This window comes from Amblyomma americanum, chromosome 1 (genome assembly GCF_052857255.1).
Source record: "Amblyomma americanum isolate KBUSLIRL-KWMA chromosome 1, ASM5285725v1, whole genome shotgun sequence".
Lineage (NCBI taxonomy): Eukaryota > Metazoa > Arthropoda > Arachnida > Ixodida > Ixodidae > Amblyomma > Amblyomma americanum.
The window spans coordinates 60,418,129-60,444,424 of record NC_135497.1 but is presented as its reverse complement, the minus strand read 5'-3'; the positions used below and the strand labels follow the sequence as shown (position 1 = coordinate 60,444,424).

The 26,296-nt window shown below is 50.0% G+C and overlaps 2 protein-coding genes and 1 pseudogene across 2 annotated transcripts; all 3 read left to right on the top strand.

Moving 5' to 3' along the window:
• Positions 1–16,887, top strand: part of LOC144099790 (uncharacterized) — a 32,495-nt pseudogene extending 15,608 nt beyond the window's left edge.
• A 98-nt stretch (positions 16,888–16,985) lies between these two features.
• On the top strand, positions 16,986–17,609 carry LOC144099629 (uncharacterized). The gene has a single exon (XM_077633012.1). The coding sequence runs from the start codon at positions 16,986–16,988 to the stop codon at positions 17,607–17,609; it is 624 nt and encodes a 207-aa protein (XP_077489138.1).
• A 4,335-nt stretch (positions 17,610–21,944) lies between these two features.
• LOC144099541 (uncharacterized) lies at positions 21,945–25,214 on the top strand. Its single transcript, XM_077632966.1, has 5 exons — positions 21,945–22,336; positions 22,425–22,505; positions 23,456–23,530; positions 23,686–23,907; positions 25,203–25,214. The coding sequence occupies exons 1-5, from the start codon at positions 22,106–22,108 to the stop codon at positions 25,212–25,214; spliced, it is 621 nt and encodes a 206-aa protein (XP_077489092.1). The 5' UTR covers positions 21,945–22,105.
• The last annotated feature ends 1,082 nt before the right edge of the window (positions 25,215–26,296 follow it).

Genomic DNA, 26,296 nt, shown 5'->3' with positions numbered 1-26,296 from the left:
CTGGAGCCCCGCTGTAGGCTTGCTTAGGGTGTGTCTCGCCTGCTTCTCTTTGTGGCTCCCCACGGCGCACGTTTTGGCAGAACCTGGCGATGTGTCCGCGACCCTGGCAAGCGAAGCATACGATTTCTTCAAAATCTCGCATACCGCGCCTGTAGCTTTGTGGCGGTCTCCGGTTTCCAGCGAATGAGCGCTGTTGAGCGCGCGCTTCAACCTGGCGTTCTACCTGCTGAGATAGCAGCTGTTCTAAGCGATCTAATCGCTCTGTCAAGAGAGCAACCTCAGGGTTGAGCACCGCTCTCTCTATGACGCTTACTCTCGCTGCGGCTGTCGTTAACGCCTCATTTCGTTCCTCATCCAATGCGGCCTCCACGGCTTGGTCGAAATTGCTCGGCTTGCGCGAGAGCACGAACCGGCGCACGGGGTCTTGCAGACCAGCCACGAACAAAGCGGTCATTTCCTCTTTAAGTAGATCCTCCGCGTATTTCTTCCTTAGCTGGTCTCCTTCCTCCTCCCTGCTTAACGTATCGCGCGCTAGGCGCTGAAGCCGCGACGCAAATGTTCGCACGTCCTCCCCTACCATCTGTCCGCAGTCACGGAACCTCTGTACCCGCACGTGACGTGGTTCAGTGTCGAAATGCTCAAACGCGAGCTTCTTAAATTCCGCAAATGATTTTGTGGATTTTACTTTTTCGTCTCGCCATGCAAAATCATGAGCAGCTCCTGCCATCTTACACCTCGCCATTCCCAGCATTTGAGCATCGGACCATCCCCCCATTTTCCCAATCTCTTCTAGCATGGAAAAGAAATCGCAGATTGGAACCCCTGTCTTATCTCCCGTAAACGTCGGAATGACGCTTCCTAATGCCAGCATGCTTGCTCCGAGCGACGGCTGTGGAGTGGGAGCTCCCTCAGATAAAGACATTTTTTTTTCAAGCCCTCCGGTGCCTCAAGCCTCTCAAATGGGGTAAAAGTCCCACAATCAGTCCCGTGATTCCCTTTTGATTACAATTTTGAAGTCATGAATGTCGCAGCATTCAGAGGACATTTGCTTTTGAGACCCCACTTCTGACACCAGTGTGATGACCCCCATAATGCGCAGGTCCACACGGGACGGAGAGGCAAAGAGACACCGTATGGCTCAGTTTAAACAAACAGATATATTCAATAATTAAACATGATTAAGATTCAGAGGCTGGGGCGTCCGAGCTTACGTGCCGACGACTTCATGGGGGCGATGGAGTGGCTCCGGAGTTGGGCTCGAGCGGTTGCTGGCAGAAGCTGCACGCCGTCGGGCTTCGGCGCTGAAGGCCCTCTTGGCGAACGATGTCGTCCTGAGCGTGCCTCTTCCGTACTGCTTCTCCATTTTTATATCCTCTTCTCCACACTCCCTAGGGTGAGGACGCCCACGCCGGAGGGGAAGGAGGGGGGCTAGGGCTTTCACTTGGGCGCACAAACATACCACCGCACTTATTGTCTCGCCCCCCTCACGTGTTGAGTCCGAGGGAAAGAAGGTTGTCTTCGCGGTAGCGCATAGCGTCGGCTGTGGTACGGCGCGCTCTGGCCCACTGACAGTTCCCGCGGGTCACCGGCCTCCATTCTTCATCCATCAACTGACACTCGCTCCTCAAGGTAAGGCGCGCTCTGGATCGCTGACAGTTCCCTTGTCCTGGAATGTGCCCGGGAGGGCCGCCACTGGAACCGCCACGCCAATTGGGGAGGATAAAGCCTGTTTCCCCGCGGCGGCGGCGGCGGGTCCGGTTGGGTCCGGTTGGGCTTAAACCCCTTCGTTCTGGTTGTCACTCTCAACGAGCATGGCTGGGTAATTGATGATGCCTGTCATCTGGGTCTCCGTCTACGCCGCGCCGTCGAACGTGGAACCTCGTAGCACACACAAGGAATGTACCTCGTAGCACACAGAAGGAATGTACCTCGTAGCACACAAGGAATGTCACAGTAGAATTGGCAGAGCAGTTTGCCGATCGATTCGCGCCGCCCAGCCCCGCAAACGCCGCTAACATAGCTGCTACTGAGAGCCCCAAGAGCGACGCCCGTCCCTCGCCCGTCGCCTCGGAAGGTCCATGTGATGCGCCGTTCACCGCGGCGGAACTGAACAGTGCGCTGCAGCGCTGCCGCCGCCGCTCGGCGCCCGGACCGGACGGGTTGACATACCAGATGCTGCGAAACCTGGATGCGCAGCAACGACTGATCCTCCTGCAGCAGATCAACCTGGTGTGGGAACGCGGGGAGCTACCGGAGGATTGGCGTACCGCGGTCGTTTGTCCCATCCGAAAGGCAGGGCGCCCACCTATGGAGCTGAGCGGATACCGGCCAGTGGCAATAACATCGGCGGCAGGTAAGCTCATGGAGCATATGGCGTTGCAGCGTCTGAACGAGCGGGCTGCGGAGGCTGATTTGTTTGACGAGCGGTAGACGGGTTTCCGTGAGATGCGGTGCACGACTGATTCTATTTCGGACGTTGTTACAGCGTTGGAGCATGCCATGGCGGCTGGCCAGGTTGAGCTGCGGCTACTACTGGACGTCTCGGGCGCTTTTGACAACGTTCCCCGCGCACCAATTCCCGCTGTGCTTGAGGGGGCCGGTGTGAGCGGGCGCCTTTTGCGATACGTTCATGGCTTCTTGAACGGGCGCACCATGTGCGTACGAGTATGGGGTAAGCTCTCCAGGCCTCGCCCGGTGGACATGGGCGTGCCGCAGGGCTCTGTCCTATCACCATTTCTGTTTAATGTGGCCATGTCGGTGGTGCCGGCCTCCCTTCCCACGAGCGGCCGACACCATGTGTACATGTCCATATATGCAGACGACATAGCTCTGTGGTGCCGGGGACCACCGGGCGAGGCGTTCCGCGTAGTGGGTGCCTTCAGGGAGCCCTGGCCGCTATCGATGCCATCTTGCGCGGCCTTGGTCTGTCGCTGAGCGCGGACAAATCGGTGGCTATGGCCTGCGTTTCGCGCTCGCGCGCGCACCTTGCGCCACTGTCACTGGACGGGGCTCTGATTCCTTGGCGTAAATCGGTGCGGCACCTTGGCCTGGACATCGAATGGCGCCTTTCCTTCCGCCCCGCGGCGACCAAGGCCTGTCTGCAGATGAATAGGATCACCGCCGCCGTGCACAAGCTCATCGCTCAAGGCCAGGGCATCTCCCTGCAAGCCGCGCTGCGTCTATGCAATGCCGCAGCTTTGGGGCCGGTGCTCTATGCAGTGCCGCTCGTCACGGTGCGCAAGCCGTGCTGGAAGAAACTCGAGCTTCAGCACCGCAAGTCCCTGCGCGTGTGCCTAGGCCTGCCCAAAAACTCGCAGTGCGCCGCAACCTTGGCCGAGGCAGGAGCGTGGCCACCTTAACTCCAAGCAGCGCGCAGGGCATTGAATCACATCGACCGGCTTCACCGCGCACCGGACGGCGGCTCGCTGCTGCAGTGTATGCGCTCGCACCAGCGCTCACGAATGGGCGCGGCGCAGCTCGAGAATGAGCAATGGACACAAGGCCCACCCCCCTACGGCTCCTGCGCGCCCTGGCCTGCTGCCTCGGAGGTACAGCGAGAGATCGTCGGCATTGCGGGAAAGCGGAGCACACCCCTCTGTGCGGTGTAGCAGCTGACCAGAGGCGCTCCAGGACCATCTCGTGTACACCGACGGCTCAGTGGCCTGCGACAGCTGCTCCCTTGCTGCGGCGGCCAGCATCCCCGCCCTGTGACTGCACAGCCAGCAACATGCAGCCTTCCTGGGCTCCTCCACCACGGCGGAGTTGATGGGGATCCGGCTCGGGCTGGACCCGCTGCTCACCCTCGGCCCTCCGCCGCCCAGGAGTACTCTGCTGTGCGACTCCCGCGCCGCCCTCAGCCGCCTGCAATCTAAAGGCCGCGGTACCCCACGAGCGCCTTTGTGCAGTGCGATGTCAGTGCACGTTAAAGATCCCCAGGTGGTCGAAATTATTCCGGAGCCCTCCACTACGGCACCTCTTCTTCCTTTCTTCTTTCACTCCCTCCTTTATCCCTTCCCTTACGGCGCGGTTCAGGTGTCAAACGATATATGAGACAGATACTGCACCATTTCCTTTCCCCCAAAACCAATTATTATTATTATCGAGCGCCTCGCGCAGGGAGGTTGTGCCGTCCGTACACACTGGGTGCCCGTTCACTGCGGCATCGCAGGGAACGAAGAAGCTGACGACCTCGCGTCCGCTGCACATCAACTACCTGCCAGCGATCTGCCCCTTGCGCTGGAGGACGTGCGTGCGGCCATCCACGACCATCTCCGAAAGCAGCACCCCGACCCACGCATCGCGGGAGGTGAGCGCATCGACAGTGTCACCGGCTGTCGCGCACTTACACGGTCACAATGTGCAATAGAGAGATTTAGTTTCACGTACGTAGAGGGTTCACGTACGCAAACGTGAGAAGTCTACGTAGTCTGCACGCAGGTGGTTTGAAACCCTTATAGTTACACGTACGCGAAACAAGCCGCGCGTTACGCCTAGCGCCATATACTAAGAAACACAGACACTGGTCGCAGCCTAAATCATCCAAGATAAGTCTTTAAGCCAAGCCATTCATAGCGAGACGGTTGCTATGACGACGACCAACGCTACTTCGTCAGGCTTAACAGCTGAAAAATCGCCCTTCTGTCTGAGAAACAAAAGCTATTTGTCGCTTGAAACCTTATGTGAGGGTAAGAATGGGCAAATCGAAGGCGAATACAACAGTTTAGAACACGATAGCGCGTCGAGGGATTAGCGACGAAGCTGTTATCGCTGTGAAGCGGCGGGCAGGGCGCCGCCATGTTTGTCAATGCTACGTACGCAAGCAACGTAAAGACCGCAACGTAAAAATCCGAATCTCACGTACGTACGTGAGACTCGTGCATACCCTTTGCGTTCTGCTCATGCGCACTGGTCACTCGTAAGAGCTCTACGTACGTGAAGCCTCTACGTACGTGAAACTAAAACTCTCTAATGATCCTCCGCGCGCGCATTGGCTGTGTGTGGCCTGGGGAACGACGGGTGCGTCACGGAATCGCGACGAGTGATGTGTGTGACGGATGCGGTGCAGAGGAAACACTAGAACACCTGCTCCTTCACTGTGCCGCGTTCGCCGATGCTCGTCGCGATATGCTCGCGGCCTATAGGGCGCAGGGCATACTTCCAGACTCCATCAAGACGCTATTGTGGCCGCAGGGCAGTGCGCGCACTCGTGAGCGAACTTTGGTGAGCCTCTGTGCATTCCTCGAACACACGGGCTTGACGTCCAGTCTGTTCTTCGCCAGGTAGTTACACGCAGTGACCAAACGCTCCGAGAGTTCTACCTTGAACGATTAATAACTGGACGCCCCACTTCAGTTGTAACCAACACAGTGCTGTGCGCGTGTGTGATTTAATTCCTCCAAAATGAACTAATCACGCGCACAACCTGGGCACATTTCTTATTGTGTAAATAGTTTGTACTTTTCGCTTCTCCCCCTATCCTCTCTGCCTGTCCCCTCACCTCTTTCATTTCATTTATCCATTCTACCTGCTGTCCTTTATTTCGGCTGCCCCAGCTCAGGTGCTTCAGTATCGATGGCAGATGCCTGGGTTAGCAAAAATCTTTTCCTTCCTTTTTACTATTATTTTTAATAAAACCACCACCACCACCACCTATATTATTGAATAATAATAATAAATGGTTTTTGGGGGAAAGGAAATGGCGCCGTATATGTCTCATATATCGTTGGACACCTGAACCGCGCCGTTAGGGAAGGGATAAGGAAGGGAGTGAAAGAAGAAAGGAAGGAGGTGCCGTAGTGGAGGGCTCCGGAATAATTTCGACCACCTGGGGATCTTTAACGTGCACTGACATCGCACAGCACACGGGCGCCTTAGCGTTTTTCCTCCATAAGAACGCAGCCGCCGCGGTCGGGTTCGAACCCGGGAACTCCGGATCAGTAGTCGAGCGCCCTAACCACTGAGCCACCGCGGCGGGTCCTATATTATTCCGGAAACCTCCACTACACCACCTCTTCCTGTTCCTTCTATCACTTCCACCATCCTCCCTTCCCTTACGACGCGGTTCGGGTGTCCACCGAGTTATTCGAGACAATTACTGCGTCATTTCCTTTCCTCAAAAAACAGTTTTTTCGCCTAGGGCTTGAGACAGCTCTGTGTTGTGGGTGTCAGCAGCGAGAACATAATTTCTCGGCACTTTAGCAGGCATTTCTAGTGCGCTGCGCCGTGCTTGCTGGCTTCTGCAATAAAGAAACGTGAACTTGATGCGATCAGTGATGCGCTGCATTGTATGAAAATTTTCTGATAGAATAGCTTGGAAAAAATTCTGCAAAAGCTGCCAATAACTAGCGCACATTGCCAGTTTCTATTTCTAGACGTTTGAACGAATGCGTTTGCAACGAACGAAGGCCTTTGAGCAGTTCACAGACAGACATCAGAATTGGTTTTCTTTGAAAGTGCTGTTTAATAAACAATATGGAAACAATGTACAAAAACAGAGCAATAAACTTCTCTTTATATATTTGCCCACTAATCGCGTTGCAAAGTGGTGTTGTCAAATGCCGATGTACGTATCTGCGTGATGGTAGGGACGTTCCGTCTTTAGTCGCCATCGTTCCGGGGACGCTCAATTCCGGCTAGAAATCGATTTTGGTCCAATTCGGCCGAGGTCAAACTTCGGAGGCCACGCGGGTCAAATTTTTGGAAATGACTCTGACAAATGTTGAGTCTGCCATCGTGCCGGGCTCGCCTCAGTTAAGTTTAGATATCGATTTTGGCCCAATTCGGCCAAGGTCAAATTTCGAGGACCGTCCGGCCCAAATTTTTAGAAATGACCTTAGCCAAATTTAGAGTTTGCCATCTTGTCGGGCACGCTTAATTATGGTTAGACATTGATTTTGGCCCAAATGGTATAAGGTCAAAGTTCGGCGGTCGAACTGGCCAATTTTTTGCAAATGACTCGGGAAAAATATTAGGGACTGCCGTCGCGCCGGGGACTCTCAATTACGGCTAGACATCGGTTTTGGTCCAATTCGGCCAAGTTCAAATGTCAGGGGCCGCGCGGGTCAAATTTGGAGTTTGCCATTTTGCCGGCCTTGCTCAGTTATGCGTAGATATCGATTTTGGTTCAAATCGGATAAGGTTCGGGGGTTCCCCAGCCCAATTTTCGCAAAAGACCTGGGCCATATTTGTGGGCTGCCATCGTGCCGGGCCCCTTCGGTTGTGTATAGGCATCGATTTCGGTCCAGTTCGGCCAAGGTCTAATTTGGAGGTCGCACGGGCTGAAGTTTGAAAATGATACGTGCCTAATTTGGAGGTTGCCGCTTACATCGCACACCGTAATGGAGCCTTAGCGTTACGCCTCCATTGAAACGCGATCGAACCATACCGCGGCGGTCGCATTTCGATGAAGGAGAAGCGTTAAGGCACCTGTGTGCTGTGCGACGTCAGTGCACGTTAAAAGATCCTAAGGTGGGCGAAATTATTCACCGAGCCACACCCTACGGTACCTCTTCCTTCATTTCTTCCTTCAGGTCCTCCTTTATCCCTTCCCTTAGGCGCGATTGAGGTGTACGCCGAGATGTGAGACAGCTCGTGGGCAAGTCACCAACGGAACGATGGTTCATGGTTCATCATTTTTCTGCAGGTTCTGACTGCATGCAATGAACCGTTAGCCACTCAAACATTGAATCACGCCAAGATGTCGCCAATCTACAAGCTTCATTCACAAGTGCGGGTTGCGTCGCTTTCTAACAGTGACTTCTTGCGGAGCGGGAGTAGTGTTTGGGATATCGAAGATTTTCCTGTTCCGCAAAGGCACATGGGAGCAACATCGCCGTCACCTGAGCCAACGGGCACCGCCCCTCAAGTCTTTCTTCAGTGGGCAAAGGACCAACGGAAGGATGCAGACGCCTCTAACCTGGTTCATTATTTTTGCTTAGGTTAGTAGAAAACCTAGTGGTCTCGATTTTAATAGTTATACCTTGTGTCTGGTTGTGGTCCCTTGCCGAAGGGTTCTGTGTGAATGTGTCGCGTTTTGTTTCGAATCGTTAAGCGGGGATATCAAGGGGATATCAAGCCCCTGTCGTACGGTTTCTGAGCTGGAAGCTATTCTCAAAAACCAAAAGGTGAGCTCAAATGAGCTTATGTCTATTCGGAAAAGCCTGGAATCTCACATTACAGAAACAAACAAACGGCTGGTTTCAATTGAACAGAAACTCCAGTCCTCCTCAGATACCGTACAAAGGGTAGAAGAGTGTGCAGCCTCTTGTTTCTAAGCTGAAAGTCGAGATTGAAGTACTAGTAAGGAAAATTGATGACCTCGAGAACATTAGTCGGTGCAATAATTTGATCTTTTAGGCAATGAAAGAATGTGAAGCTGAGACATACAATTCACTGGTGGTGGTGGTGGTAGTGGTTTTATTAAAAAAATAATAGTAAAAAGGAAGGAAAAGATTTTTGCTAGCCCCGGCATCTGCCATCGATACTGAAGCACCTGAGCTGGGGCAGCGGAAATAAAGGACAGCAGGCAGAATGGAGAAATGAAATGAAAGAGGTGAGGGGACAGGAGTAGACGACAGGGGGAGAAGTAATATGTACAAACTATTTACACAATAAGTAATGTGTCCAGGTTGTGCGCGTGATTAGTTCAGTTTAGAGAAATTAAATCACACACGCGCACAGCACTGTGTAGGTTACAACTGGAGTGGGGCGTCCAGTTATTAATCGTTCAAGGTAGAACTCGCGGAGCGTTTGGTCACTGCGTGTAACTACCTGACGAAGAACGGACGGGACGTCAATCCCGTGTGTTCGAGGAATGCACAAAGGCTCACCAAAGTTCGCTCACGAGTGCGCGCTGGGAGAAACTGTTTTAAGTGAAGCATTTGAAGAGGAACTGGGAATCAAAATTCGCAGTCTTGAGCGCATACATCGCCTGGGAAAAAGGGGATTGAACAAGGCGCGACCAGCGATAATGCGCTTTTGTGATTACGATGAAAAAACTGAGCTTTTGAGAAATGCAAATAAACTTAAGAACACTGAATTTCCTACGTCTGAGGACTATTCAACCAGAATTCATAAAATAAGAAAGTAGCTATGGTCAACCGTTAAAGACAGTCGTACGCCTGAAGATAAACTGTATCTAAGATATGATAAGCTACTTTTCAACAAGAAAACGTACGTGTGGAACGACGTCAAGAACGAAAGACGCAAGCTTTTTAGATTTCGTACGGATCCAAAAGATGAAGAAGTGCAAGACGATGACAGCCAGTCTATGCCTCGCACAGATCAAATTGTGCCCCGGCGGATGGCCGCAAACGGATCGTCAAATTGACAACAGAGTAACACTTTCCCTCTGCGATTGCTTTTGTAAAGGCACAAAGTGTTTTAAATAAGTTAGCTGAATTTGAAACGCTAATTTATGACCATGACCCACACGTTAAGTTGCTGATGGAGACCTGGCTGCATGCGGGAGTCCTTGATAATTAAATTATTCCTCCTTCGTATAACGTACTAAGATGTGACAAATAGTCCAGAGCGAGTGAAGTAGCCATTATTGTTAAAGAAAGCATAAACGTACCTCTTTTACCGGCTATTCACGATCACGAAAGTATATTCTGTAAAGTTACTTTCTACGGTAATTCTATTGTTATCGTTGTATACCACTCTCCAACAACAGATCGTCGGTTTCTTGAGCAACTATATGATTACGTACTGCTCTTCCGAGGGGAGCACGTAAAATTTTTTTTAGCTCGGAATTTTAATTTACCGAATATTGACTTCTCAACCATGAATATAATGGGCATGACTTCTAGGAACTCTGACCTCCTTTTGAACATTGCTTTTTCGTGCTACCTGGCTCAGATTCTTACTGCTCCAATCAGGACTACTGCTACATCTAATCATACACTTGATTTATTGTTTATGAGCACTGCAATGAAATCTACATCCTTTGACGTTATGAATGGCCTTTCAGATCACATGTTAGTGTCTGCCACCTTTTTCTTTCAAAAGTGTTCTGGAAAAATTAAGTCCTCGATTGTTGTGAAAGATTTCAATAGGGCAGATTATGCGAGCATCCTTGACTACTTACAATAAAAGTTGGATTGTTTTAGTGGATAAGAAAGTGTAGACGCATTCTGGTGTAAGTTAAAAAAAATTGCCATCATTGTATTGCCATGTTTGTTCCCGAAAGGGTTAAGAAGAAAAAAATTAGAGGAAGCTTAAGCTTCGTTTTTGAGTGAGACGCGACAGCGTGTGGCAGCGTTGCCGAGGTGTATACGCCGTCGCCCATTCGGCGCGACGCGCGGCCTGTTCAACAACTTAAGAAAAGGACGCCTATCTCACATATCTCGGCGGACACCCGAACCGGCCGTAAAGGAAGAAAAATGAAATGAACAATATCTTTTAAGGAAAGGAAATATATATATATATATATATATATATATATATATATATATATATATATATATATATATATATATATATATATATATATATATATATATATAATTGGTTTTTGGGGGAAAGTAAAGGGCGCAGTATCTGTCTCATATATCGTTGGACACCTGAGCCGCGCCGTAAGGGAAGGGTAAAGGAGGGAGTGAAAGAAGAAAGGAAGAGAGAGGTGCCGTAGTGGAGGGCTCCGGGATAACTTCGACCACCTGGGGATCTTTAACGTGCACTGACATCGCACAGCACACGGGCTCCTTAGCGCTTTTCCTCCATAAAAACGCAGCCGCCGCGGTCGGGTTCGAAAGGGAATGACGCCTGTCTCACATTTCTCGCTGGAAACCCGGATCGTGCCGTAAGGGAAGGAAAAGTCGATCGATCAATCAATCTGTATCCATCAATCCATCAGTCAATCAATCCATCAATCAATCCATCAATCAATCCATCTATCAAATAATCCTTAATGCAGTCGCGTTAAAATTCCTTTCTTACGGCGCGGTTCAGGTGTCCACCGAGATGCGCCATTTTTCGCTCACGGCCAAAGACGCCGACGCCCACGATACCGGCTTTTCTGCGACACGAGCTCTTTAACGCTGTCGCGTTAATATAATTCCTGGGTTAGGAGACAAATAATTCACATGAAACGAAAGCTAAAGAGAATGAGGCGCTCAGGTTGGCCTCGAGATTCTGTTATGAACACGCTAAGTTCTGCGCTGAACACGTAAATCAGAAAAGCTAAGCACACCTTTTTCACCGTCACATTAAGCAATTTTCTTAAAGAAGCGCCAGATAAATTTTGGAGGTACTTAAGCGGCAATAAATCCAGAAGTATTTCATTATTAGTTGCCGGCTCACCGGTTTAAGATGCTAAAACAGTTGAAGATGAATTTAACAAATACTTTCAATCCGTATTTGCTCCGAAAGCTAACAGTGCTATTGCTGAGCCAGAAGATTTTTCGTCTCTCATGTCTGATGTTGTTGTTTCCTAGGAAGATAATTTTAACTTGTTTCTTGATCTTGATGCTAAAAAAAGCAAATGGTCGTGATAAGATACCCACAGGTTTCCTGCACCGCTATGCTGAATGGATTTCGCACTACTTGTTATTAAAAGGCCTCGTTTGAGCAGTGCTCTGTTCCGTCAGACTGGAGGAATGCCCGCGTCATTCCCATGTTCAAATCAATCATGCACAAGTGCAAAAAGCAAGGACAAAGAAGGGCTGGACAACACTGTTGTCCAGTCCTTTTTTGTCCTTCTTACGATGATGACAGGAACCAGTCCGCTCACAATGCGGCTCGGGAGGGTGTCTCGTTTCATCCTCCGCTGGCATACCCCGCCGTTACCGACCACCCTGCTGTTATGTCCGACAACTTGGCTGTCCTATCGTGCAGGCTAGAGCGTGCCAAACAGAGGAGCCGTGCCCGATTTACGGCCGTTACACCACCGGGTTACCTTCCTACCTCCGCTGCTCTCACACGGCATGAGCACATCTTCATTAATAAGATAATCGCCGATGCCGCCTACACGCCAAATATCACCCGTAAATGGGCTACCGGCCCTTGGTGGCATCAAGGGGGCAATATTGACATTGTGAAGAGCTCGTAATGTGGCTGTATGTCCCGTGCTGACCTGTACCACCTAGTTTGGCATTATTCAGAGTTCTGCAAGGGACGCGACGACCTCGTCACCAAGCATGGTTTTCCCACCGATGGCGAGAAATTTCGTGCATTGACCAGAGCCGGAGCGAGCGGCAACTGGGAAGATACTGGCAAATATGCTAAGTGGCCTCACCAAAGCAGTGTAAAGAGTGGTTCGGCCACCCATGCCGTCTCCTAATGTATAAGAGACCCTCCTTTTCCATTCCTTAAAAACACAATTCCCCCAAAATCGGCCTTGAGCCTCCCTTTCAAAATAAACTGCTCATTCATTCATTCCGGCGCCCTCCACGACGGTACCCCTTTCTTGCTTCCTTCTTTCACTCCCTCCTTTAGCCCTTTCCTTACAGCGTGGTTGAGGTGTCCGCCGATATGTAAGACAAATACTGTGCCATTTCCTTTTCCCCAAAACCAATTTTCAATTTTCAATTTCGCGCCGGGCACGCTCAATTTTGGCTAGACATCGGTTTTGGTCAAAATCGTTTAAGGTATAATTTCGAATGTCGCGCGGGCCAAATGTTTGGAAATGACCTGGACGACGACGACGCTTATTAATGCTGGACATCGATTTTGGTTCAATTCAGAAGAGGTAAAATTTCGGGATTTGCCGGAGTCACATTTCCGGAAATGACTCGTCCCAAATTTGGAGGACGCTGTGCTGTCGGGCACAATCAATTATGGTCGGACATCGATTTTGGTACAAATTGGGCAACGTCAAATTTCGGTGGTGGTCCGGGCCAAATTCTTCCCTTTTGCCGTCACAGTTGCTACGGTAACGAGCGATACACAACGCGTGCCCATTAGGTGCGACAGCATAGGGCTACACCGCCGCAGTTTCTAAGTGGTTAGAGCGCTCGGCTAATAAGCCGGAGTACCCGGGTTCAATCCCGACCGCGGCGATGGGAAAGGGGGGTAAGCAGGGTTAGAGGGGCATGCCCACACCATGTGGTACACGTCCGAGAACGTGCATCCACGAGAACGCGCGTCCGTTTCACCGTACGTAGCAGAGCGATTTGTCTAACGGGCAAGGCGTCGCGCCCAACTGGCGATAGCGTTCCGTGGACTCCCTGGCAGTGCTGCAACACGCTGTAGCGTTCCACTCTTAAAGGCGAAACTTAAGCGTCCTTCAGCTATGGGGCTATCGTAAGGAGTAATAACGCGGACGCATGCTGCTGGAGTTGGCGTCCACACTGGGTCTCACCCTCCACACAGACCCGGCATTTCCTACCCACGCAGGCAACTCGGTGAGCCGACACACATGCCCGGAGCTCACCTTCACTCGCAACATAAGACACTAAGACTGTATCAACACCGCGGATACCCTCATCAGCGACAACTGCATCCGCAGCACCACTCTTTATACCGGCCCCGGAAAGCGCCCCACCACACAAGCACGCATCCCCAATTGGACCACAATTCGCCAAAATTTCCCATTCGACGCCAACACAACATCACAGAGCAGGGCGATACGAACTGTTCCCGGTCAGTCATATCGCACCTTCGCTCCCAGGAGAAGAAGATACAGCTCACAGAGGTGGTCACTGACGTAGACAACCACCTCCTCCGCCTCTGGGAAACGCGCCGCGGACTTACGCGCCTCTGGAAGCGCCAGAAACACAAGAAGCTCAAAGCGCGCATTGCGGACCTCACCCGGCAGGCAGCAGAGTACGCGGCCCAACTCTCTGACTGCAACTGGGTGGACCGCTGCAACACGGCGGCGAGGCAGTTGTCGAGCCGCAACACGTGGCGGCTCTTCCAAGCCCTCATCAACCCAACATAGACCCGCACAGAAACGCAGAAGTAACTACAAGAAAGCCATACACTCATTCCGAGGAAATACAACGCATTTTGCAGAGGCGCTCCGGGATCGCTATCTCTGCACAACTCAGGACGCCCGCAGATCGGCGTACTCCTACGCAGGCAGGCAAAACTTGGAGTTGGACAATCCTTTCCAGCTTCACGATCTGTGGGCCAGTCTCGCCAAAATGAATGCCACCGCGCCGAGCCGGGACAAGGTCACCGTCAAACTTTTGGCGAACCTTCCTGATTCAACGTACCAGTGCCTTCTAGATTACATCAAAGTGATCTGGACGGGGGAAACCCTCTTCCCCATTGAGTGGAAGACAGCCCCTCTCACCATCATCCCGAAGGCCGGGAAATCGATATACACGAACAACCTCCGCCACATCTCTCTCACCTCGTGTGTGGGCAAATTGATGGAGACGATGGTACAGGATCGGCTGTCCGAGTACCTCGAACAACACAACACCTTCGCGGACACCATGTTGGGATTTCGCCCACACAGATCCGCGCAGGATGTCCTGCTCCAACTCGACCGTAAATTATTGAACCCCATCACACACCTCCAAAACGACAAAATTGTCCTCGCGATCGACCTGAAAGGAGCGTTCGACAAAGTAACCTACGAGGTCACACTCTAACACTTGAGTAAAACTCACTGTGATACCTATACCTTCAATTACGTGAAATAATTTCTCACGGACAGACAGTCCTACATCCGAATAGAGGACCAAGAGCATGGACCTTTCCTGCTCAGAATGAGGGGGGCTCCACAAGACGCGGTGCTGTCCACACTACTATTCAACATAGCCATGATGCGCCTACCTGCCCTGCTGGGTGTGATCGAAGGGGTCCAGCACCCGCTGTACGCCGACGACATCACCCTCTGGGCTACACAAGGACGCCTAGGGGACATGGAGACCAGCCTGCAAACGGCCGCCAGCATAGACGACCACTATGCCCGAAAATATGGTCTGCAATGCTCCCCGCAAAAATCGGAATTCGAGCATCTGCGCCCCTCGCGCACATGCTCCACAAAAATCCATTTCTCCTTGCAAAGCGGTCCCATTCACGAATCCAAGGAAATCAGAGTCATCGGACTCTTCATACACAACCAGCGACTCAGCGACATAACACTCGCCAAGCTCGGGCAGGTGGGGGACCAGGTGGGCCGCATTGTCCGCCTGGTTTCCAACAAGCGCGGTGGGTTACGATGCAAAGACGCTTTACGGCTGGCGAACGCATTCGTGACCAGTGGAATCTTGTATTCGACCTCCACCTACGAAAACAGGAAGAGGATGCCCTTGAGGTCATCCTTCGCAAAATCATGAAACGATCGCTGGGCCTCCCGGTCTCTACCTCTACCAGCTGCCTCGTGGGACTGGGGATGGTGCACACTTTCAATGAGCTTCGGGAGGCCCACCTCAACAACCAATACACTCGTCTCACAAAGACAGAGTCGTATCGCCACCTTCTAGCTCGTCTTCACATCCAGCACACCCAATTCACAGAGGAGAGTTGCCGCCTTCCCGTACACTGGAGGTGCGCCGTCCACATGCGGCCCCTCCCCACCAACCTATCCAAAGAGGACCATAATTGCAGGCACCTGACGCGGGCGGCAGCCTTGCACTGTCATTTTGGGAGCAAAACAGGAGTCTTCTGTGTGGTCGCCTCCAGCCCGGACCCCAAAGGGATGGTACACGGCCACGGTCGTCCACGACGGCAAAACAGTAGACGGCGTTAATTTCAAGGACCAGTCAGCGATTCACGCAGAAGAGATTGCCATCACCCTGGCAGCCTCCCATGCCTCCTCCAAATACATGATCACCGACTCGAGAAGGGCTTGTCGAAACTTCGAGCAAGGGAGGGCTACTCCCCTGGCTTATCGCATGTACAAAAATTGTAGCCGAGACTCGCATACTGCGCACCGATATCTCGTTTGGGCTCCAGGTCACTAAGGCCTCCGCGGAAACGAAGCCGCCGACGCCGCCGCCCGCGCGCTCTCTCTCCGGGTATTTCCCACGGGACCCGACGCTGTCCAGAACTCCGATTTCAATCCGGTTTACACTTCTAAGGAAGTATGCGGTTATTACAAATCTACGCACCAAACTCTTCCCACCCCATGCAGAGGGCTGGGGAAGGCCCACGAGCGGGTACAACTGCTCCTGCTCACTAACACTATGCTGTGCCCGGCAACTCTAAACCATTTCGATCCTCAATTCGACGGGCGGTGCTCACGTTGTGGGGAGGTGTCTGACACCTACCACATGGTGTGGGCCTGCCAGCACAAGCCATCCCTGTGCCCTATCTTAAACCCCACCTGAAAGGACTGGGAGGAGACCCAGTCTGGCTGCTGCACCCTCTAGGCCTAAAGGGCCTTAACGCAGCGCGCTCGGGCTGCGGAAACCGCCAGTGGGGTTCCTGACTAGGCATCCCACCTAGTGGTTTAAAGGGCGTGGCCCTTCAGGTCACGACCCCCAACACATATCCCTATGATTAATAAATGTTTTCACCACCACCAAGCGTCCTTCAATTCTTTGTTCGCAGTCGCCGCAAGTGAACAGATTACAAATGTTGCCTAATTAGTCAAGTACACCTTGCGAACATACAGTGAATATAAACTGGCTACCAAATGCCGCCTGGTCGCGAAATGAAAGCCCGAACAAGGGAGCAATAAAGCCGAGATAATTCTTTTTCTCGATTGTCGTTGAGCGGCTGTTTGTGAGACAGTGGTCAGCCGTGTGTTTTTTTCAGTGCGTTTCCTACCTACATGCTGCAGTGTGTTTGTTTACTTATACAAGCATTAACTCGTGCGCTCGGTTGTTTCGCATTTACAGATGCATCATCTACCTAGATGAACCCTGGGTCAATGCAAGGCACACAAAAGAATACGTCTGGCTGGACAAGACTGTGAAGTCATATCAGGATGCCTTCCTGAAAGGTTTCACAGCGGGATTGGATGCGCCTATTGGCAAACGGGCCGTTTGATCCTTGTACATGCTGGGAGCAGTACAGCAGGATTCGAGCAAGACGCTGCTGAATTCTTCAGAGAAAAAAAGGGAAAACACGCTGACTACCACTCTGAGATGGATGGCAACTACAATGAGAAGTCGTTCACCGACAAGCTTTTGCCAAACTTTCCGGCCAATAGCATTGTCATCATGAACAATGCTCGACATCTTAGCGTGGCTCTTGAAAAAGGGCCTACAAAGTCTATGCGCAAATCTGATATTCAGCTTTGGCTCACAAAGAAAGGTGTTCCTTGGTCACAGGACATGGTTAGGACAGAACTGCTGGGGCCTTCTCAAAAGGTAAATACACCCAGCGTTGTGTACCGCATCGACACCCTGGCGGCTACCCATGGCCACGAAGTGCTTCGTTTACCACCGTACCACTGCCAGTTCAACCCCATTGAACTTGTCTGGGGCCAGGTGAAGGGACACATCGCAAGTCGCAACAAATGTTTCACTTTGGTTGAAGTGGAAAACCTCCTGCCGGAAGCACTGGCTTCTGTAAGCCAGAAAAACTGGCGGAACTGTTGTGTTCATGTGGGGAAAGTTGAGGCTGAAGCATGGCAACGCGATACCATTGAAGACGCTGAAATTAAAGCGGTTGTCTTCAGCACTGGTGACCCGTGCAACTCCTCTTCTGATTGGTCGAGCACTCATTTCAGTGATGAAGATTTCAGCGGCATCGAGGAACTTGTTTGACCTGGAATGGATTTGTAATATGCATGCTACTGAGAAGATAGAGATGACTCATCGGCATGATGTGATCACCTTTGTGCGTGTGTGGGTGGAAATGTGAAAATATGTGCGCATGTGGGTGTGTGTGTGTGTGTTGATCATTCTACCGAGGAAAGAGAGAGGACTCATCGACATGCTGTGATTACCTTTGTGCGTGTGTGGGTGGAAAGGTGAAAATATGTGCACATGTGGTTGTGTGTGTGTGTTGATCACTCTACCGAGGAAATAGAGAGGACTCATCGGCATGCTGTGATCACTCTTGTGTGTGCATGTGTGTAAAAGCATATGCTCATTACCATCAAATTGTGTCAGGCAGTAACTTGTAGTGTAGGTGTTGACGTGGATGTGAAGGACGTGGTGGTGGCGGTGGTGGAGGAGGAGGTGGTGGTGGTGGTGGTGGTGGCGGCGGCGGCGGCGGCGTCGGCGCTGGTGATGGTGCGTAGTCGTGTTAATGGTGTCTGTATAGCAGTAGAAATTTTAAGGGAGTGTAAATAGTATTTTTCCAATTAGAATATGAATAGTGTAACACGTCATCAGTGTGTGCAGTTCTTGGAAGTTTCATTGCAGAAAAATACAGTGGAGCTTAACCAAGAGTTGTGTCAATTATTCGAAAAGTATCTGAAGATTTGACACCAAATTCAATTCGTTTAAAATAACTTTGAACATGCGTTCTTTGACTCGTTTGACTAATTGAACAGGAATTTATTCAAATTGCTGTCCAAAAATTTCGAACATTCACACACTCCTAAGAATGGGCCTGATTTTACGTGTGAGGGTTGGGAATGGTATGTATGGCTGTCTGATCTTCATGTCCTGAAAAGGGAGTCCTGTATTGGCGTTGTTTAGCATTGCTGTAAATCTCAGGTTGTTTTGACATGTTATGCAATGCTGCAGTGCCAGTGTTGAGGCAGCCTGTACTGTATGTTTTGTCCTTAATTTTTGCAAGTGTGAATGATTTCATGTTGGCTCTTGCTCGGTTCAGTGTGAATTTGTTTCAAGTCATGTCTTTGTTAGTACATGTCCCAGGAATTTGATTTTGTTGACTTAAAGTGCAGTGTTTTTGGCCCCTGTCCAGACATTGGTCAGGTTCTTGTTGCATGAAATATTGTTGTTCGATTGCCTGCTGACTTTTTTGAACTACGCTAGTCAACACCGCGCTTCGCGCGAGCCGGCGTATGTCGGAGCATGAGTGACGTCACGCACGGCGCAGATGGCCGCCGCCGGCACTCTCTCTCGCTCCCTAGTGACTACTGCGCATGCGCCACTAGTAGACCGAGCAACAGATGTTCCACCGGTGCGCAGCGCCGCGCCTTTTCTAGAAAATCCAACTTTCAGTTTTCTCTTTCTTCTTTCCCTCCTTCCTTTACCCCTACCTTTACGGCGTGATTCGGGTGTCCACCGAGATCTGTGAGACGGTTACTGTGCCATTTCTTTTCCTCAAAACCAAACAAGTGAGCCCACGGCGTTCATAGAGTTCATTGGCGTTAACTTCGCAAAGGCTGTTGATTTTCACGAAAGGAAAGGCGCACAACCACCTCCTTGGGTCAATGGAAACCTCAATCTCGCTTTCATGTATGTGGCGTTGGTGTCCAACTGCAAAAACCTGCTTTGACTGTGTTCCGCACACTAGATAGGCAGTGCGCCGTCCCTGCCCCCCCCCCCCCCCCTGGATGGTGGCATGCAGTTAACGGCTGATCGCGAGATTGATCACCAATTGAACGCTGCAGCCTAGCTATTGCTGCAGAGCCGCATGTCAACCACAACGGTGTCAGCGCTAATGCATTCAGGCCACATCTCTCTCTCACCACCACCACATGTATCAGAGCACGAATGAGACGTCCGCACATCCAGAGAGCCAGTTATGCGCCCTTCCTTTGCTCAAAGCCATCGCCGTCTAGAACAATGTCAATGCCAACGCCAACGCCAATGAACACAGTGAACGCCGACATGTTTCGCTTTGTATATGCTGGATTAGCTGAGCTAATCCACATTAATGTTTTTCCCAATTTTCGAGCACATGACAGATTGTGTGTTGGTGTTCCTCCACTGCACGTATGCTTTAGTTTATCAGCACTGTGACCCATGCCACTGGCTGTTTCCAGAATAAACCATTTCTCGCATACACGGCGGGGTCAACATTTTCTATTATTCTTTTTCATTTATTGTTTGCTCTTTCGAAACATTTCTTCAAAGCGTTGTACAACTTTTACTGCATTCTTACTTTACGCTCCCACAGCTCGGAACTCTCTTCGCCTGGATGCATGAAAATCCTGCCAAAGCAGCTCCTGCTCTTCTAGGAGAGCAGGGAAATCAAGACAAGCTGACTTGCCTCTTTATTGCCTTAATATATATTTGTGCACGACAAAAAATCTATAACTCTTTATGCAGTACTATTTTCTGTCCCTTTGTGAATCCAGACTATGTTGTAAATTTAACAGGGAACACGGGAAAACAGGCTATATTGCGGTGTTGTGTGTAAAAATAATTTGACCCAACAGTTTAAATATACTGCTATTTTGCCGCATGTCATAGCACAGTTATAGAGCTCTATTTTCAATGACAAAGGAAAACGCGCTTTGCTTAAGAACGAAAAATATCCTAACAAAACAATAGAATTCCACATACGCAAAAGAATACTACATATATAAAGTCAGAAAATAGGCGATTAAGAAGTCTTGAGTATGTTTTCTGCGCTCATGTATGATAATCCCGCTTTCTAAATTAACAGACATCTTCCTTCTGAACTTCACAATCAGTAAGAAATAATTACTCTCGCCAAGTCCTTAGGGCTACTCTACAGCACAAGGCCAAAGTCAGTCCCAGACTCTTTTGTCGAAGACTGGATTTGCCTCTAACCGGTTGCACGGAGCAATTCATAACCTGCCAGGTACCTCATGAGAGGCCCACAAAGGAGTGGGTTCCTCGGAAACGGCGAAATCGAAAGTTGCAGATGGCCACTTGTTAATCGGGCCACGGCGGAGCACTCACCACTGTGCTAATTAAACCTGACGAATGAACGTCATCTTTCCACACAAATCTCTCTCTTTCATCTAAAAAGTATAGTCACAATGCTGCAGGATCGGGAAGAAAACCGCCACTGCTGACCAAAAGCCGGTGCGAGCTCACTGGCAACGGATTTCGGACAGCTCACAATAACGCGGTATGCATCAAATGAACAGATGCACGTAGCTCATTTCAGAACGGGGCATAATATTCCGGTGATTCTGAAAAAAAAGAGATTTCTCATTCAAGTCACACTAAATCAACTTTGATGAAAAAAAAATGTGCGAAAAAAAGTTTCACCATGCGGTCGACCGCGGCGGCTGCGTTTTAATGGAAGCAAAACGCTCAGGCGCCCGTGTGCTGTGCGATGTCAGTGTACGTTAAAGATTCCCAGGTGGTCGAAATTACTCCGGAGCCCTCGACTATGTTGCAACTTTCTTCCCTTCTTCTTGCACTCCCTCCTTTATCCCTCCCCTTACGGCGCGGTTCAGGTCACCAACGATATATGAGACGGATACTGCGCCATTTCCTTTCCTCAAAAACCTATTATTATTATTATTATTATTATTATTATTATTATTATTATTATTATTATTATTATTATTATTATTATTTCCATGCGCGATTTGAACACACGCACCCCCAGTTGCATGTCGACTCTCCGGAGCGACACGATAGAGCACATGGCCCCAGAACAGCGCGGAATGATACACCTCTATTTTTTACGGACGAGTTCCGTAGCCTTCAGAGCGTTGCACTTGATGTTTGAAACGGGGTATAGTTGCCCGATGCCACAACTTAGCAAGATCGAGCTTAGCCAAGTATAACTACGCATAAACTTCTGCTCTCGCTTTGTATACATAGGTTTAGCCGTGTTAAAGCTGTGCTTTCAATGTTGTAGCGAAAGCTTCACTAAGCTAGTCAGCAGCGTATTTCAGGCGGTCCGCTAGTCACTTCTACGCATGCGTCATAACCATGGCAATCAGCGGTGCCGAGCCCCAGGTGTTCACCGCGCGCTGCCGCTTCGCGGGTCCCCGCGGCGCGCGTGACGTTATCACTCAAGTATGCGGCTCACTGCGAATACGCAGTGCTCCGAGCAACGCGCCGTCCTCTCGCAGGTCTCCGCGCCGCGCGCGGCGTTATCACTTAGCTGTGCGCCTCACTGCGCATGCGCTATGCTCTTAGCGGCCGCGCCGCGGCGGAAGATATTAGCCTCGGAGCGGCCGCTGGCCTTGGGAGAAGGTGCAATGGAAGAAGTCGCGGCTGGTTGCGACGTGTATAGACCAGATTCTTTTAGCCTCGCACGCAGACTGCGGACGCGCTCCTACTCTCGACACCAGGCGCCGCTTCTCGGCGTGGACTGCGGGATGAGCGTTGCGGTGCCGGCGAATGTTCGTGTTTGTTTATGCGTCGCGTTTAGTTGTGTCATTATTGAGTGGTTTGGGTGAGTAGCTACGATGTACAAGAACTACTCGTCGGGGCGGCACTGCGCCATCGTTGGCTGCAAGAACAACCAACGTAAACGCAAGCTTGTGATGGATGAAAACTGCGCCGAACATCTGTGCAAGAGGCGTGTGTGTATGTGCGGCGTGTACTCGTTGCACAGATTTCCGGCTGCGCCTGAGAAGTGTAGGGAATGGGAAATCGCCCTGAACCGCAAGAACTTCAAGCCAAGCAAACTTGCACGTGTAAGTGTTATTCCACTTATGACAGTGAACATTCTGCTGAGAGACACAGCGCCACTGATGCCGTTGCACGTTTTTTCGTTTATTACAGGTGTGTTCCGTTCATTTTATTGACGGAAAACCTACCGCCCTAAATCCATGCCCAATGCTTAAGCTTGGCTACGCGAAAAAGGTGAGTACGTCGTGCACATCTGCTTTCATGAGGTGGAAGTGGCTGTTTCGAAATCGTGATGAATACTAAGCGCTCTTACGCGAGATGCGTGTTCAGGCCTTGCTTTTACCCGCAACCGAACTTGCTGTGCGCAAGAACGCCTCGTACCGTGTGCTGGAAGTCGTGGTCGTAATGAGCTAGGCATTAACTGCTACCTCAAGGCTGCCGATAGCCGTCTTACCGTTTAGCTATATGCCAATTGGCATTGTCAACCCATTACAGGCATGCGCGTTACGGAGCCAGAACGCAGCGATGAACGCAGCGATAAGCTGCGTCAAACAGATACCGGGTGCGCTGTAAACTCGCTATTAACGTCAGCGATTACTTAGGGATGGGCGCGGCAAACACTGACGTTGACGCATTCGAGATTCGTGCATAGCGTTTCGTCCAGTGACAAGAACGTACTACTTGCGCTGCGCCACAGACACAACACACACACACCGACATTTCAAAGCTTGTTTTAGTGTGCTGTAATTGTCGTTTAGTTTGGTTTATGGGGGTTTAACGTCCCAAAGCGACTCAGGCTATGAGGGACGCCGTGTTGAAGGTCTCCGGAAATTTCGACCACCTGGGGTTCTTTAATCTGCTCTGACATCGCAAAGCACACGGGCCTCTAGAATTTCGCTTCCATCAAGATTGGACCGCTGCGGCCGGGATCGAACCCGCGTCTTTCGGGCCAGCAGCCGAGCACCATAACCACTGAGCCACCGCGGCGGCTTTTTGTGATGTAATTTAGAAAAGTTACCGACATGCTGTGGTTCAAAACGCGTGGTTGCAATTAACAAGCCACATCTAAAAATTCAAAAATGTGCACGTGGGATACTGAGAAAATAGGAAAAATGCCGGATTGTTAGCATGTTCTCGAGCTTCGCAGTTCACATGGACCATACCCCCTCTGTGCGTATACATAGGTGACACGTGGAAGGAGGCCAATCCTGAGAACCCTCCAGCCAAAGGCTGCATCGGTGCAAATAATGGATAGCCAGGTAATATGTCTCTGCTTTGTCTTCATCCAAGTAGTCGAGCTGTCTCACTCAATCAACTCACCTAAATGGGGTAGAAATGAATCGTAATTTGCATAGCATGAACGCATTATATGTCTGAAATTTCCTTCGATGCTTTGTTTTATTTTTATGTGCAGGCCACACAACATCCTGTCTCAGCAGTGACACCTGCACAAGCCGCATCTGCTGCCTCAAGTTCAACCTGGGACACATCGGACCTTTTGCAGCAGACTTCAGACTCGGATGAGTGCTACAGCAGTGTCCTTGACCTCAGCTGCCGTGGTCCTGTTTCCACTCAAGAAGGAAGAGCAAGTCAAAAGTGTAACAAGAGTTGCCAAGCAGAGATGCAAGTTTGCAGTGTGGGTGTTCAGTGGGAAGACCCATATTCCATAATACATGTTGAGCACTCATATGCAGCTCCAGAAACCAAATTTCAATGCTCAGAAACACAAACCACATCAAGACCAGCTTCTGAGGACCTTTCTGAGGCAGCGTGCAACTTTTACACGGGTCTTGGGCTTGATGGCTTTAGGAAACTCGTGACAACAGTGGCTGATCATGGTAAGGTTTGTGGAAACATGACCATTGGCGACCAAGTCCTGCTAACACTAATGCGACTGCGATTAGTACTACTGTATTTTGACTTGGCCCTGAGATTTGGCGCATCTGTGGCTCAAACAGGAAGAATATTTCGCAAAATGATAGGCATTTTGCATGGCATTATGACCAATGTTGTTGCATGGCTGCCAATGGAAACAATTTTAGCAACAATACCACAACAGTTTGCCAAAAGTCAATATGCTGACACTACTGTTATTGTAGACTGTACTGAGGTGTACATGCAGCGGCCCAAGAAACTTTAAAACAGAGGGCAGACATACAGCTCCTACAAGGGCTGCAACACTGTCAAGTTCCTCGTTGCAGTTGCACCAAGTGGATTCATAATGTTTGTATCTGGCACATATGGTGGACGAGCATCAGATAAGTTCATTGTTGAAGACTCTGGCTTTGTTGACAACTTGTCTGAAGGGCACGTAATCATGGCTGACAGAGGTTTTAGTCTGAGTACTTCCATGAATGAAAAGGGAGTGAAGCTCAACACGCCGGCTTTCTCAAAAGGCAGGCTTCAGTTTACTGAAAGAGAAGCAACTACATCAAGACGTACCTCACACCTGAGAATTCACGTTGAACGTGCAATTAATCGTATTAAAGTGTACAGAATTCTCAAGTATTCATTGCCTATTCATCACAAGAAGTTGATGAACAGCATTGTGCTAGTTTGTGCGGGGCTGTGCAATCTGAAAGGGCCACTAATAGCAGATCCAAAAGGCGAAGAGGAAGAGAACGAAAATGACAGTGAGAATGAAACAGGCCACATCCAAGGCACCATTACTCCGTGACAAGCCGGAGGGCACACTAGACATTTCTGATGCTGTGAAAGAAAACTGGGTGGAGTGTTTGACTATTGTGCACCATTTTATTGCACTTCATTACAGCATGCTGAAGGTGTACCGACACAAAGTTTTTGAGTGTCAGTTTTTTTGCCTTGAAAGACGAATATGGGCCTAGTAATGGTGAAAAGGAGCTCAAAACTCTTGTGCAGATAGTTGATAATTATAAACACTTTTGTACCTGCAGCTTCTGTCTCTCTCAGTGCCAGCAGTGAACTGCACCTTGACGTTCAAGTAGACTGGCCAACCTGTACTACTACTACATTCCTGATGACGTCGGTGTCGTCAGCAAGCACTGGTAGCCCCTGTGAACTACCACATAGTTTGGTAACGTCACAGTAATTGGGCAAGTGCACCTTGACGTCACTGGATACGAGTGGAAAGGCCGAACGGCTTATCAGACCATGCAAAATCGTATGTTCCACTGAATGCCTGTTAGTGAACCTTACTAGAAGACATCTCCTTGCACCCATGAAAGAAATCATTCGCTACTTTGTGTTAAAAATTTTGTGTCTGTACCTCTTGGTTACACACTGTGTTGTTTGGTCTTTGAAGTGTTTGAGAAATGCTCTAGAACTTTGTTTTTGTAACCTCAAGCACACCCACATGAGTGCTAGAGGCCATATTTGCAGGACCTTGTACGTAGATATGCACCGCTTGCTGCAGTGATATTTCCTTGCATCAACATCTCAAGCAGTGATAAAAAGACTCAAAACACAAAAAGTAAAACTCAGTCATTCAGTGTTTATTGTTCAGTCTGTTCTGCTGGTGTAGTGATAGCCCTGTATTCAGATATGTCTAAGCTGTTGCTGTGAACAGCATCAACAAGCCTTGGCAAATAATGCCTGAAATAGAATTCTGACAGCCTTGAAATATGAAGGCAAACAAAATCTGCATCATAGGGCACTTCAACTAAAATAGAGTTCATGGCTGACCACACATAGAAGTAGCAGTGTGTACGCTCTGTGCAGAACATAACAAACTGCACCTGGTAGTAGCATCCATTTTTTCCTTTCCTATCAAGGTAGTAGACTCCATTCGAGTCCTTCTTGACATCGTACTTGTTGGAGTCTGCAAGCTGCAGACAGTTATCTACATGCGGGCATTTAATTTCTAATATGCTGTCTGTGCCAACTAAGCCATCAGGGCTTGCCGACAAAAATGGATGTGTGGCGCTAACAACTGTGCCACAACGTTCAACATGAACACCACGGTGGTTCTCAAACATCTGCCTGGCAACAGGCTCGAACCTCTGTCCATGACTTGTCGCCTTGTTGCCCCGAAACTGGCTAAAAAG